The 12,225-nt window shown below is 57.3% G+C and overlaps 2 protein-coding genes across 3 annotated transcripts; both read left to right on the top strand.

Annotated features, from left to right (window-relative positions):
- The first annotated feature begins 66 nt into the window (after positions 1–66).
- Positions 67–9,881, top strand: AUP1 (AUP1 lipid droplet regulating VLDL assembly factor). 2 transcript variants are annotated; one of them, XM_032187523.1, is made up of 12 exons: positions 67–150; positions 398–535; positions 1,003–1,153; positions 2,076–2,263; positions 2,351–2,423; positions 5,368–5,441; positions 6,339–6,405; positions 6,992–7,097; positions 7,417–7,572; positions 7,744–7,904; positions 8,108–8,196; positions 9,812–9,881. In XM_032187523.1, exons 1-12 carry the CDS (start codon positions 101–103, stop codon positions 9,858–9,860), a joined length of 1,302 nt encoding a protein of 433 aa, XP_032043414.1. In that variant the 5' UTR covers positions 67–100; the 3' UTR covers positions 9,861–9,881. The 2 variants fall into 2 exon arrangements, with proteins under 2 accessions (XP_032043414.1, XP_032043415.1); XM_032187524.1 differs by lacking the exons at positions 5,368–5,441; positions 6,339–6,405.
- Positions 9,882–10,276: 395 nt separating this feature from the next.
- Positions 10,277–11,815, top strand: LOC116488977 (BCL2/adenovirus E1B 19 kDa protein-interacting protein 3-like). The gene is made up of 5 exons (XM_032186991.1): positions 10,277–10,315; positions 10,536–10,653; positions 10,728–10,961; positions 11,039–11,188; positions 11,437–11,815. Exons 1-5 carry the CDS (start codon positions 10,303–10,305, stop codon positions 11,483–11,485), a joined length of 564 nt encoding a protein of 187 aa, XP_032042882.1. The 5' UTR covers positions 10,277–10,302; the 3' UTR covers positions 11,486–11,815.
- Positions 11,816–12,225: the final 410 nt, after the last annotated feature.

Genomic DNA, 12,225 nt, shown 5'->3' with positions numbered 1-12,225 from the left:
ACAGCGCCGCCCCTCCCAGGCTGCCCCGCGCGGGCCGGGCGGGTGGTGGCGGAAGATGGCGGCGGGCGGCGGGCGGCGCTGAGGCCCCGAGCGCGTGGGGATGGAGCCGGGCGCGGCGCCGGGCCCCGAGCGGCTCTTCGACTCGCAGCGGTGAGCGCCGGGGGCAGCCGCGTGCCGCTGGGGCTCCGCTGCGGGGGCCGTGGGGCGCCCCTGGGCAGCCCGGCGGGAAGGGGCGGCCCGGGGGGGCGGGGGCCGGGCCGGGGGTCTCGCTGGGCCCCGTACGGTGCGCCCCGGGGGCGAGGCCGGGGGCGAGGCTGGGGGTGCCTCTCCGTGACCCGGCCCATCCGCGGGCCGCCCCGGCGCCCTCCGTCTACGGGCGCTGCGCTGTGCCCCTCAGGTTGCCGACCGACGGGTTCCTGCTCCTGGCGCTGCTGCTCTACGCGCCCGTGGGGCTCTGCCTGCTCGTCCTCCGCCTCTTCATCGGCGTGCACGTCTTCCTGGTCAGCTGCATCCTGCCCGACAGCGTCGTGCGGCGGTGCGTGAGCCTGGGGGGAAGGGGGGCAGCGTGCGGGCACCCGGTGGGGCTGGGGGGGGCGCCCGGGCTGGAGGCCTGAGCCGCAGAGGCTGGGCTCGGGCAGAGGTTTCCAGGGAGCTGTGCTTCAAGAACATTTTGTCCCAGGGACCTATAAAGGCGCCTTCCTGCCAAGATCAAAGCTGGCAATCGCTCTTGTGTGCTCAAGGTTCGATCTGGAGCACGTGGATCGCTGCATGTCCTGCCTGGAGGCTGCATGGTTTACTGCCCTGTGGTGTGTGCTGGCAGCTTCTGGCTCCAGCTGCAGCCCCCTAACAACTCCTGGTCCATACACCTGCCACACCATCACCATTTTGTACCAGTATATTTTTCCAAATCACATAAGTTCCTAGGTTCTTGCTTGTAGGGTGTTCTGAGACAGGTGTTGCTCAGACTGTGGGACTTGAGGAAACCCTTTTTCTCTGCTGTAGGTTTATTGTACGTGTGATGTGCTCAGTGCTGGGATTGTTTGTGCAGCAAAGCGATCCCCGGCTTCGGGATGTCAACGTGCAGGTGTACATTGCCAACCACGTGACACAATTCGATCACAACGTCATCAACCTCCTGACCTCATGTAACACGGTGAGCAATGCAGAGCCAGGGCACGGTGGGTCTGGAAACATCTCTCTGCATGAGAAGTGCGCAGAGAGCTGTTTCAGAATTCAGGTATTGCCCTGAGCTTTTTCAGTTCTTGTGGGTTAACTTAGGATTGTTTGAGTCATGACTCTTTTATTTCCTGAGGCTTGGTTTCATGCTTGCGTGACAAACTGAAACAAGGTGAGGGTAACAGGAGTTGGTGAGGGTTACAGTGGGGAGGGATTTTGTTGAGAGTGGGCATTTTCTAGCATCTGTATCTTTTCATGGCCCTTGGGGTAGGTTATGTCCAAAGCAGGGCTGGCTGTGGGCTTTTCTCACAGCGCTGGGTGCCGTGTCTGGGTGCCGCCTGCCTTGCACAGGCAACACCGAGAGGAGCTGCACCCAAGCAGTGTGCTCGGGTTGTGCTGGGCTGGCAGCTGTGTAACTTTCCCTGCATTCTCACGAAGTTTCCTGTGTATGGAGTCCCTGAATCCGTAGGCCTCAAATGTGTCTGGGAGTTAACTGGTATTATGTCCTGAATGGCAGTAGATTGGGTCCTTACCTGGAGAAAAGTAACTCTTGGAAGCAGTGTATCCTTCGCCAAGCATATTGGGAGCTCCTAGAGAAAACGTGGAGAACGTGGCCGTCACCCAGGGCGGGGAGCAGTTTGTTTCTCAGATGGATGGGATATGATCTGAACTGAGGATCGGGAATTAAAATTCCCAGGAAATGGGCCAGAGCTGCCACTGAAACCTGGCGGTAGCACGTTCTCTGCTGCTAGCATTTTTAGCATATAGGTTGCTCCCTCAGCCCCCAGAGGCATTTTTGCTAATAAGCAGAAGCTTCGTCTCCCGTTATCACCTGAGAAAGTAGGCCTTGAAGGGCGGACAGGGTGTCATTTCTCCCCTGTTCTTATCTTTTCCCGCAGCCTGCGTTGAATGGTGCTCCTGGCTTCATCTGCTGGTCCCGGGGGTTCATGGAGTTGGGAGTGACAGGCAGCCGGGCAGAGCTGGTGGATTCCCTGAAGGCGTATTCGTCGCACAGAGAGAACCCGCCGCTGCTGCTCTTCCCCGAGGAGGCTGCCACCAACGGCCGGGCCGGCTTGCTCCGCTTCAGGTGCTAGGAACGAGTGCTCCTGCAGCACCTGTCTTCGGGGTTCTTTCAGCTTCGGGGTTCACTGGCAGCTGTCCTCTTCCTTTTCAGCTCTTGGCCGTTCTCAATCTTGGACGTGGTGCAGCCAGTTGCCCTACAGGTTCAGAGGCCTTTGATCACCGTGGTGAGTCTGGTGGTGCTGGGCAAGGAGGAGTTCTGGAAGCTGTGTCAGGGTGTCCGTGGTGTCGCTAACTTTGCTTCTGCTTTGAAGGCTGTGGGTAGCGCAGCCTGGCCTGGTTCCCTGTCATCCTGGGATGAGCTTCTCATGTTTGCAGTTTGCTTTTCAGCTGCCTTTTCTGGAGAACTTGAGCTAACTAAATCAACGTTCTTCTAGTTATGCTCAGTTTTGGTAGACATTCTTAGTGGCTTGGCTGTCTAACAATATGCTGTCTGGCTTCCATGACCATCGGTGTCTTACACCCTTTTGGTTAGTTCCCTTCTTTTAAAATGTTTTGAAAGAACTGCAGCCCCCCTAGAGACTGAGTGACGTACTGAAAGTTTTGCAAGGCTCTCCAAATCAGGTTCTTGAATTCATGTTTCCTAAGTGCAGATATGTAATATGATGCAATGTTAGCTTCAGAAAAGAGGCAAAGTTCACAACGAGAGTACTAGTGCTGCTAAACTGACAGCAGTAAAACTGCTCTCATCTTATTTACAGTGAGATTTTGTTGAATTTCTTACTTCTTGATGTGGCTTATGGACTTACTTGATTAAAACACCCGTTTTATGTTGGATAGATGCTTTACTGGGTTTTCCATTTTCATCTTTTTAAGGTGGCAGGATGCACTAAATAGGTTTAAAGCCACTTGCCAGCAGGTCACAAAACGTCACTGCCTGTAGCAAAACCTCAGCAGGCAGGTATTTTTCAAGTGAGATTCTGTTAGCTGTTAGTTCTTTGTCACATGCTATTTAGTGCTCCTGTCCACAGGAGCACGGTATTGAGATTCTTGCTGGCACAATTTCCTTAGTGAATAATGAACGAGCTGGGTTACTGAGGCAATCCCAATATTACAAGTCTAACACAGCCAGTGGATGCACAAGAGGAGCAGCTGGTATAGTAAGGAAAAGGGTGTTAGCTGCACACGTGCAATGGTGACAACTGCTGCTACAGTAGGCTGCAAAGCTCTGGTAACCCTGCTGCCAAGAAAGTGGGACTAGAGGGAGCTCAGGAAGGCTGTAAGCATGGTGCACAATCCACAGACCAGGATTTGAAGGCATCCAGCTTAATCAGCTTATCAGAGATAAGGCAGAGAGATTGAGGATAGCTGCTTGCACAGTGGAGAAGTTGCTTAAGAGTGAGATTTATTTTTTTTTTTGTCAAAACACAGCAGCAATCTTTGCAGCTGCTGAAACTAGGTACTGTTAATACACAAGTTCAATTTGGGATTAAGATGTGGTTTTCTAACAGTGATGATACTTTAAATTTTTGAATGACTACTTCAGTGAGGTGGGACAGATGCCCTGTCCTGGGTTGTTTGTGATGAATATGTTGTCTTGTTATGGTTTTGATCCCTCTAAGAAGTTCTGTGAAATGTGACAAGTTGTAGGGAAATCTTTAAATTTGTCTGTCTGTCTTCTTCCTTCATGAATGTTAGGGAGAACAACACACACACAACTGCTTATTTGTTTGAAGGTGCTGGTTATAACAATTTCTTGGCTCAGACTTTTACCTTCAGAAGCGATGTAGTATTTTTTGTCCTTCATACAAACTGACAAAGTAAATCCCAGTGGATTTCTTATGTCGTTTTAAATCATCAGTAATTTCTCAGGACTGGAGATGGGATGCTTTGGATGGTTCGATCAGTGCTTTACAGAAAGCTTGCTTAGATACTTATCTGATACATAAATACATAGGCACATGGACGCCAGTCTGAGCAAATGCCCAAGGCAGGGTTTAAGAAAGAATTTTCTCTAGCTGCAGTTGGCTGGAACCTTGAAGGGAGGTGTCGCTCTGTGGCACACAGCAGTGTTACTCTGAAGACTGGCTCTTGGGATCACTATAAGGCTTCTGATTTCAGGCTTCTTAAATCTCAAATCTGTTTACTCAGGAGATTAATTCTTTATTTTCCCCTTGGTGGCTGTGGTTTCTGAGCTTCTCTCATTTATAGCACCTTTTCCAGGCTGTTGAATAAACCAGGTGCAAGGCCTGTCTTGGAGCTATGATGCTTTGGTTCAGGATGAGGTCACAGGCAGAAGCCAAGGGAGCTACGTTATGGGCTGTAGATTTTGAGGTGTTTCCACCAGCTTGTGGAAAGTTTGGTCACCTGCAGGATAAAAGTAACCAACTACAGAAATCCTAGAAACAGTGTCCATTTGGTAGCAAATTCGTTAGAATCATTGAAAAGTTTAGGTTGGAAGGATTCTCTGGAGCTCTTCAGTTTGGCTGTGCACTCACAGTCAGACCAGCTTCTGAGTCTGAGCAGGCTGGGAAGGGCAGAGAGCCCTCTGCTACCGTGCACCTGTGACACTGCTCAGCCACTCTCTTCTGGCAGGCATCGCAGTCCTTCTTAGGAAAAAGGTTATTTCCTACTTTTCAGAAATAGGAATACAGTAATGAATTACAGCTTGCCTTTAATGATTTATCTTCAAAGAGAAGAGTCGTTCTTAAAGCTCCACAATGCAAATTGCAAATGGAGAGAGAGAGCTTCTGGGAGCTGAGGCATTACGCGGGCTGTTCCCATCAGCGTGTGATTCCCGTCGTGGTTCTAAGGGAGCGTTAACAGGTCTTAAAGCATTGTCAGTCCTTTCTAAGGGCACGGTCCTGTAGAGAATGTGGGGATATTGAGGGAAAATCTTGCTGTCCTAGTGGGAGGAAAAGATGACTTGGAGCAGTGAAAACTGACTCTCTTGCTCTGCCTGGCAAGGACTAATGAAGGTGAATCTGCCCTGGGGCTTGCTCACTGTGCTCTGGGTTTGTCCTTCTCTCTTGCCCACTCATCTGCATCTCTGCCCACGTATCCGTCCCCCACTGCCAGGCCTTAGCTCTGCTCTGCCCGCCTGCTTCCCCGAGGGAGACCTGAGTAGCTCATGTTTTGTGGGCCATAACCTCATTGTGCTCTTTTCCCCAGAGTGTGGCTGACTCCTCCTGGATTACAGAGCTGCTCTGGACCTTCTTTGTTCCCTTCACAGTTTATCAAGTAAGGTACTATCTCTCTCTCTCTCTTGCATTTGGGGCAGGGTTTAGGGTGGGCAGAGAGCCTGACTTTTTGCAACTGTAGTAAGAGGTCTTCTGGCATGCACTAACGTGCACCCTCGTTGTGGTATCACAGCATGGCTTTGTACAACGTTATTGTTCTGTGCCAGGTCCTTCCAGCCAGTTTCTGAAGTGCAGAGGGCTCTCAATTCCTGCTCTCAGCTGGTGAAGGAGATGAGTCTCACGGGGCTTTTATTTCAAGTTTGCTGGGTATATTTTTGAAGTTAGATCCTCTGCTGTAATTCACCCCTGGGCTGCTCAGGGTGTCCCATGGGTGACGCCCTGCAGGCAGCTCTGTCCTCTAGCATCTGTCTCTTCCCTGCAATACCTTGTGAATTGCAGAGGTTGTTCAGACACAGTCCAGGCTCACCTGGGCCCCCGACAGGTCTGATTAGCTTTGGTGTAATAAGGGTCTGGAGGCAGCTGAAGGGGCTTGGAGTTGAATTCTTTCCGGTGTGCACTTAGGGGTTGGGGTATTGCGGTAAAGAGCAGTCTTTAACATTTCTTCAGTAAAGAAAAGCCAGCTGCATCGGGCTCGTGTCTTGCTGATGTGCTTTCTACTCCCATGTAAATGGCAGCATCTCCTCGTTTGGGGCCTTTCCGGGAACTTTGTTAGGACATAACTTGCATGTTCTGCTTGAGCGTTAAGATCAGATGAGCCGGTTTTGTCCTCTGGGCCATGCCTTGCCCCTAATGCTAGTGGTAAAGCTTGACACTCGTCTCGTGGGAGGAGAGGTGGGGTGAGCAGGGAGAGCTGAGGTGGGGATCGCACCGGTGGTCCCGGATGGGGCTGGCTCCCCCAGCAACCCGTGAGGCAGTCAGCCCAGTGCTGTTGTCCCCATTCAGGTGGATGCCGTCTGTCCCCAGACGAGCTGAAGAACTGAGTGAGGATTTTGCGCTCCGAGTTCAGGAGGTAGGAGGATGACGTGGGAGAGGGATGTGTAGGGCTACTGCGATTTGGGATGGTTGCAGAGGAGAGTGGGGTGTAAGGAGAGTTGCAAAGGGTATTTCTGGATGGGTGTTATTTGTGATGGGGACTCTGGCCTGTATTTATCGCCCCTTAATAATTATTCAGTTTCCGTGGCCTACTTGCCATCCCCCGTTTATCCTTTCTGCCAGTTATCAAGGGTCTCCCTATGTAGCTCAAACCTCTCATGCTAAGAACTCCCCTTTCATAATATCACAAATCAAATAAACAGTGGTTGTTTCTCCACCTTTCCCTTTAGTGCTGGGTGCATCATAGCTCCTGTACCAAAGGTCTCGAATCTCCATGTCAGCCTGTTTTGGCAGGATGATATTGCATACTCCTGGTCCTTCATGTGCTCCATGCAACACTGAAATGCATCACTGAGGACCTGGAGAAATCAATTCCCTGTCCTCTCCCCCCTCAGTGTGGCTCTAAGCAGGCCTGTACATCAGACACTCCCTGCAGGATGAGAGTGCCTGGGTGGTGCATGTTGTGTGCCGTGTACATGTGACTCTTCTCTACGTTTCTGCAGCTCTTGGCCATGGAGCTGGGTGTGGTATCCACACGGCTCACTGCAGCAGATAAAGCTGAACACATGAAGAGGCTGAGACACACGTCGCTTCTCCGCTTTGCCCCAGGTGGGTGTCCATGCTGTGGAATGGCCGCTTAGGCTCTGCCTTTGGGGAAGCCTCAGACTGCTCTCGGTTACGGACGGGTGGTGGGAGAGGAGGAGAGGTGTGACATCCTCCAGGGGACGGGGGTAGCTGCGTGCTCTGGGCTGTGGGTGTTGCTAGCTGTAAGGAGAGGATCTCCGCTCCTCAGCACAGATGTGGTGGTGCTGTGCAGGAGGTCCTGCTTGCTTACCACCCCCATTCATAGGGGCAGTGGAGCTGGTGCAACTTGAAGGCCGTGTACCTGTAGGCTGCCTTCTTGTGCCCACTCTTCTTTCTCTTGCAGCCTCGAGCCAGCCTCTGGCAGCCAGGCCCAGGATGCCTTCCAGCCTGCCTGGAGTTGGGTCCTTTGCTCCTGAGGATGTGCGGATCACAGCAATGGCTCAGCGGGTCAAGGAGGTGCTGCCTCATGTGCCTCTGGAGGTCATCAGGACAGACCTGGGTAAGCACAGGCCTAGGGTATTAGCAGGAACAGATCACCTTCCATGCCACGTCTCCATCATACCTGAGAGCAGAAACCCTTGTCCCTGCTGCACTGTGGAGCATGATGGCAGCAAGAACATGCTACAGTCCAGAAACTCGGCTTCCTGACACATCCTCTGTGTTCCTACAGCCCAAACGAACTGTGTGGATACCACCATTGCCAACTTGCTGGAGGGGAGAGTGCCCTTCTTCCCTGAAAGTGAGGCTGGTGCTGACCTGCCTGCTCCGTCTACCTCCCAGGCTGCAGCTGCTTCTGGCATCCAGGGCTCCGTAGCTGTGCCTACTTCCAAGGTACTTTTGGCAGTTGTGATGCTATCCCCGCTCTGATGGCTCGCAGCCAGAGCACAATGGCCTGTTTGGAACTAGCCGTGATGTCAGGGGAACCGAGCACTTTAAATTGGAGACCAGATTGGCATGCTGGATGCTTACAGGGCCAATAAGGAGATTTCCTGGCTTTGACCGTCTCCTGATGACTCTTGTGTTTTCTGTTCCAGCCAGCTACAAAGCAATTCGCAAAGTCCCCGGTGGAGCGGCACCTGTCCTTGCAGGAGCGGAAGCGAGCGCTGTACGACTATGCCAGGAGGTGAGCATCGCCCCCCTGCCCCACCTGTCCCCAGGAGGGTATGCCCCAAGCAAGGCTCGGCCTTTGCTGCGCCAAGGGACCTGTTCTTTGGATCGAGGTGGGGTGGGGCTGGGGCAGTGAACCATGCTGAAGGACAGAGGAGGCCGGTGTTTGCCTGCTTCACCTCTTCCAAGCGCGTAGCCCATTGTTGTTCCTGGGAAACACCGGGTCTCCTGCACTGTCACCGGGCTTCTGCTTGTGGGGACTGGGTGGGATAGTATAGATTTCATTGAAAATAGTATTGATGCTGTGGAATGCTCGTTTTAGAAAAGAAGCTTGCTGTTTGGCAACAGGGATAGTGTAATTAATCTTCCTCAGCATAGCTGGAGAATACTAACAGAGAACAGGGAGGGAGTCTGACCTCTGTGCGTGGTCTGGATGAGGCAACTACTGGGATGAGTGTCCAATTCTGTCGTGTGGTACTTTTTTTAGAAAAGATACTGAAAATTCAGGATAAGTTTGGAGAGGAGCCACAAAATAATACGAGGGGAAGCGAAGTGTGTTACATTTACTGTAAATGAGATGGCTCACTGTATGTAATTATCTTTCCGGGTGAAGGAATCAGGCTCTTTAATCTGGCAGAGAAAAGCAGAATAGTACCTAATGCTTAGAAGTTGTAGGCTTATTTCTGAGAAGGAAATCTGCAATCAGTGGAATAAGCTTCCAGCAGAACCAATGGTTTCTTGGTGTCTCCAGGTGAGCCTGGCTGACTCCTTAGAAGATGGTAGAGGTAACAGCCTTTGGTTCAGGCCAGAGTGATAAAAGGCCAACTGCTACCAGGGGAGGTTCCTGATCAGTAGGGTCTTGCAGTAAAGGGGAGATTCTGTCTGGTGCCGAGCTCAGGTGTAGCACTGAGCTTTGCTCCAGAGTGCTCGTGAGCAGATTCTGAAGACTCGGGGATCAGTTTAACCGTGGAGAGCCTATGGCTTTACGACACTGTCAGTTTCTCCCTACTAGGGCTAGTTTAGGAAATTCCTATGGCTGGATGTTGAAGCTGGGCAAACTCCAAGTGCCCGTATTTAAAGGGCTGGTCCTACATAACCGCGGGTAGCTCATTGTCAGCAGGAATTCAAAGAGGTCTGTTCTTCTGAAAGATCCCTTTAATTTAGGGCTCTTACAGTAGCCCTGTGGCTGCTCTACCAGAACGGGGCTGTTCAGAAGGTTACGCTCTGCCTTCGGAGTCAGGGAGTTACAGAAGGGTTGGGGTTGGGGCAGGGGCCTCCGGAGGTCTCCTGTTCCCAGTGCCTGCTCAGGCCGCCTCACCTGGAGCCCTGCCCAGGACCATGTCCATGAAGGGGAGGCACAGGGGGGGGCACAGCGGGATCCGGGCAGAGGGGGAGGACGCGCGGCTGGGGCCCTGCGGAGCCCCGAGGGTTCCCCTGCCCGGCGAGGGCCTGCCCGGGCTGCTGCCGGGGCGGGCGGGGGGCGCTGCCCGGCGTTGTGCGGGGGTCCCGCGGCGCGACCCGCCCAGCCCAGCCCCGGGGCTGCCCCCGGCCCCGCGCCGGTTGCTGCGCGGAGCCTCCCGGCTGCGGGCCGGGGCCGGTCTCGGGGGTCCCTGACCGCGCTTTCCCCGCAGGAGGTTCGCCGAGAAGCACGGCGCGGCGCGGGCCGGCGGCAGCCCCTGAGCGGAGCGGACGGGACCGGACCGGGACCGGCACCGGCGGCGGCGCGGGGCTGGGGGGCGCGGCCCGGCCCGGGAGGGGCCGAGCCCGGCGCGGCGGCGGCAGCAATAAAACGGCGGAGGAAGCAAACGGCCGCGTGCGGGGAGGGGCGGGGCGGAGCGGGAGGGGCGGGGCCGGGGGCGGGGCCAGGGGCTCCGTGCAGCTCTGCACGCGCCGCGGCCGTCGCCCGCCGCACGTAGGCGCCGCTTAAAGGGGCGATGCGGAGCGCGCGGCCGCCTGCAGCGCGGACCCGGCGGGCGGAGCCGGCGCCCTTTTAACGCGCGGGCTCCCGGTGCCGGTGGTTCTATTTACATGAGGGGGGGGGCGGGCTGAGGGCGTCACGTGACCGGCGGAGCCGCGGGGCCGGTGGCGGCGGGGGCTGAGCGCGGCGGCGACCCGCGGGGCCATGGCGGACGGCGGTGCGCGGGGGGCGGCGGGCGGGGGGCGCGGCCCGGGGGGCGGGGGGGGTCCCGAGCCGGCGGGGTGACCCCGAGCCCAGCGCGGGGGACGCGGGCGGGCGGGAGGGGGGCGCGGGGCGGGTGCTGGGGGGCGGGGGGTGGCCGGGGGGCGGCGGCCCGGGGGTGCCGGGCGGGGGTCCGGGGTCTGGGGTCCGGGCGCGGCGCTGACGGCTGCCCGCAGGCTCCTGGGTGCAGCTGCGGAGCGGCCCGGGGGGCGCCGACCCCGCGCCCTCCTCGTGCCACGCCGACGTGGAGCGGCTGCTGCTGGAGGCGCAGCTGGAGCCCGACGGCAGCGACGGGTGAGTGCCGGGCGGGCGGCGGGGCCGGGGCCGGGGCCGGGGGGCGCGCGGTGACCGGCGGGCTGTGTCCGCAGAGCCCCGCCGGCGCCCGGCCCCCCGGCCCGAGGCGAGGAAGGAGCGGGGCGGGCGGGCGAGCGGCCCCCTCCCCGCGGCAGGGCCCCCCCGGGCCGCCCGCAGCCCCCGCCGGGGACGGAGCCGGCCGCCCGCGCCCAGCGGGACGCTCCGGAGGACGCCGAGCGGACGGGGAGACGCCTGCCCGCAGCCCTCGGCCGGGGCTGCGCCCGCTGCCCCGAGCAGCTGCCCGCGAGGTAAGGCCCGGCCGTGCCCCGCGCCCTCCCGCTGTGCCTGCCCGTCCTGCGCAGCCCCTAAGGCTCGCTCTTCCCAGGGACTTTGCCTTCGTGTGCTCCCCGCAGCCGGTGCTGTGGAGCCTGCCGGGAGGGGCGGTGGGCAGGAAGAAGAGGCTTTTCAGTTCAGAGCTGCTGCTGCTCTTCATCCCCTCGCTGCTGCTCAGCCACGTGCTGACGCTGGGACTGGGGTGAGTCTGCCAGGGCCAGAACCGACCCCCGGGTGCTGGCGGGGCGCAGCCCTGCTCTGCCGTTGGGGGCCTCTGGCTGCCCTGGCAGGGGGCTGTCGCCCTGGGAGGGGAGGAACTCTCCTGCTCCTCCTTGGGAGCTCTCCCAGTGCTTTTCCCAGCAGCTGCAGTCATCTTTGTGGCTGCTGCCTTCACGCCTCGCAGCCGGGCTCTCCCCAGGCAGGTTCCTCACAGTCTCTGTCTCCCATCAGGATCTACATTGGGAAGCGGCTGGCAGCCTCCTCAGCAAACCCGCTGTGAGGAGCCGGGCTCGGCAAGGGACAGGCGGCTCTGTCGCTCTGCTCAGCACGGAGGGAGCCCCGGTGCAGCCCCACTGCTCACAGACGTCGTGTTGGTGGCACGAGGCGTCGTCTCTCTGTGCCCCTTCTTCACCCCAGCCTGGGGAGCCAGTCCGTGCCCTCCTTCGTAGCCAGGAACCCGCTGATGGCAGCTTCCTGCTGCAGGCAGCCCCGTCCCTCCCCGTCCCCTCGGTGTGGGTCTGGGTTCCTGCTGTTTAGTACAGAAGACTGTAAACGTGGCTCCTGAGCCTGCAACGCCAGGGGGAAATAAAAAGCCTGGTGCAGCTCCGCAGGCAGAGTGGCGAGCTGGTTGTCCCTGTGCGAGACCTGGCACAGCCCCGCTGCTGAGAATGGGAGCCCCAGCACGTGGGGCTGCTTTGGGCTCTCCTCGCCACGAGGCCCGGCTCTGGAGCACGGTGTGATGCTGGGGCCCTGTGGGGCAGGGACGAGTGCTGCAGCGTGCGCTGGGTTTTGATGAACACTGCAGGGCACCTGGCTGACAAGTGGGTCCTTTATTAGTCGGCTCGTGGCTGCAGCCTGCCTGCAGCAGGGAGGCAGGGGCCGTGCCGCTGGCTGCAACGGTACTAGCTCAGCACAGGTGGGGTTGTGAGGCTGGATACCAGCAGGGGAGATGGCACTGCACAGGGTACGGCGCTGCCCAGGCTGTGCTCACCGACCTGGCTGGCTACTGTGCGATCATAG

The sequence above is a fragment of the Aythya fuligula genome, chromosome 4 (genome assembly GCF_009819795.1).
Source record: "Aythya fuligula isolate bAytFul2 chromosome 4, bAytFul2.pri, whole genome shotgun sequence".
Taxonomy (NCBI): domain Eukaryota; kingdom Metazoa; phylum Chordata; class Aves; order Anseriformes; family Anatidae; genus Aythya; species Aythya fuligula.
This window is presented reverse-complemented; position numbering and strand designations above follow the sequence as displayed.

Excerpts from the sequence above, each read along its gene's own strand:
- LOC116488977 (XM_032186991.1), top strand. Across the intron at positions 10,654-10,727 it reads GAGCCCGACGGCAGCGACGG|AGCCCCGCCGGCGCCCGGCC; the intron begins GTGAGTGCCGGG and ends CTGTGTCCGCAG. Across the intron at positions 10,962-11,038 it reads CCCGAGCAGCTGCCCGCGAG|GGACTTTGCCTTCGTGTGCT; the intron begins GTAAGGCCCGGC and ends CGCTCTTCCCAG.
- AUP1 (XM_032187523.1), top strand. The coding sequence starts at position 101 with ATGGAGCCGGGCGCGGCGCCGGGCCCCGAGCGGCTCTTCGACTCGCAG. Across the intron at positions 7,573-7,743 it reads GGTCATCAGGACAGACCTGG|CCCAAACGAACTGTGTGGAT; the intron begins GTAAGCACAGGC and ends GTGTTCCTACAG. Across the intron at positions 8,197-9,811 it reads CTGTACGACTATGCCAGGAG|GAGGTTCGCCGAGAAGCACG; the intron begins GTGAGCATCGCC and ends CTTTCCCCGCAG.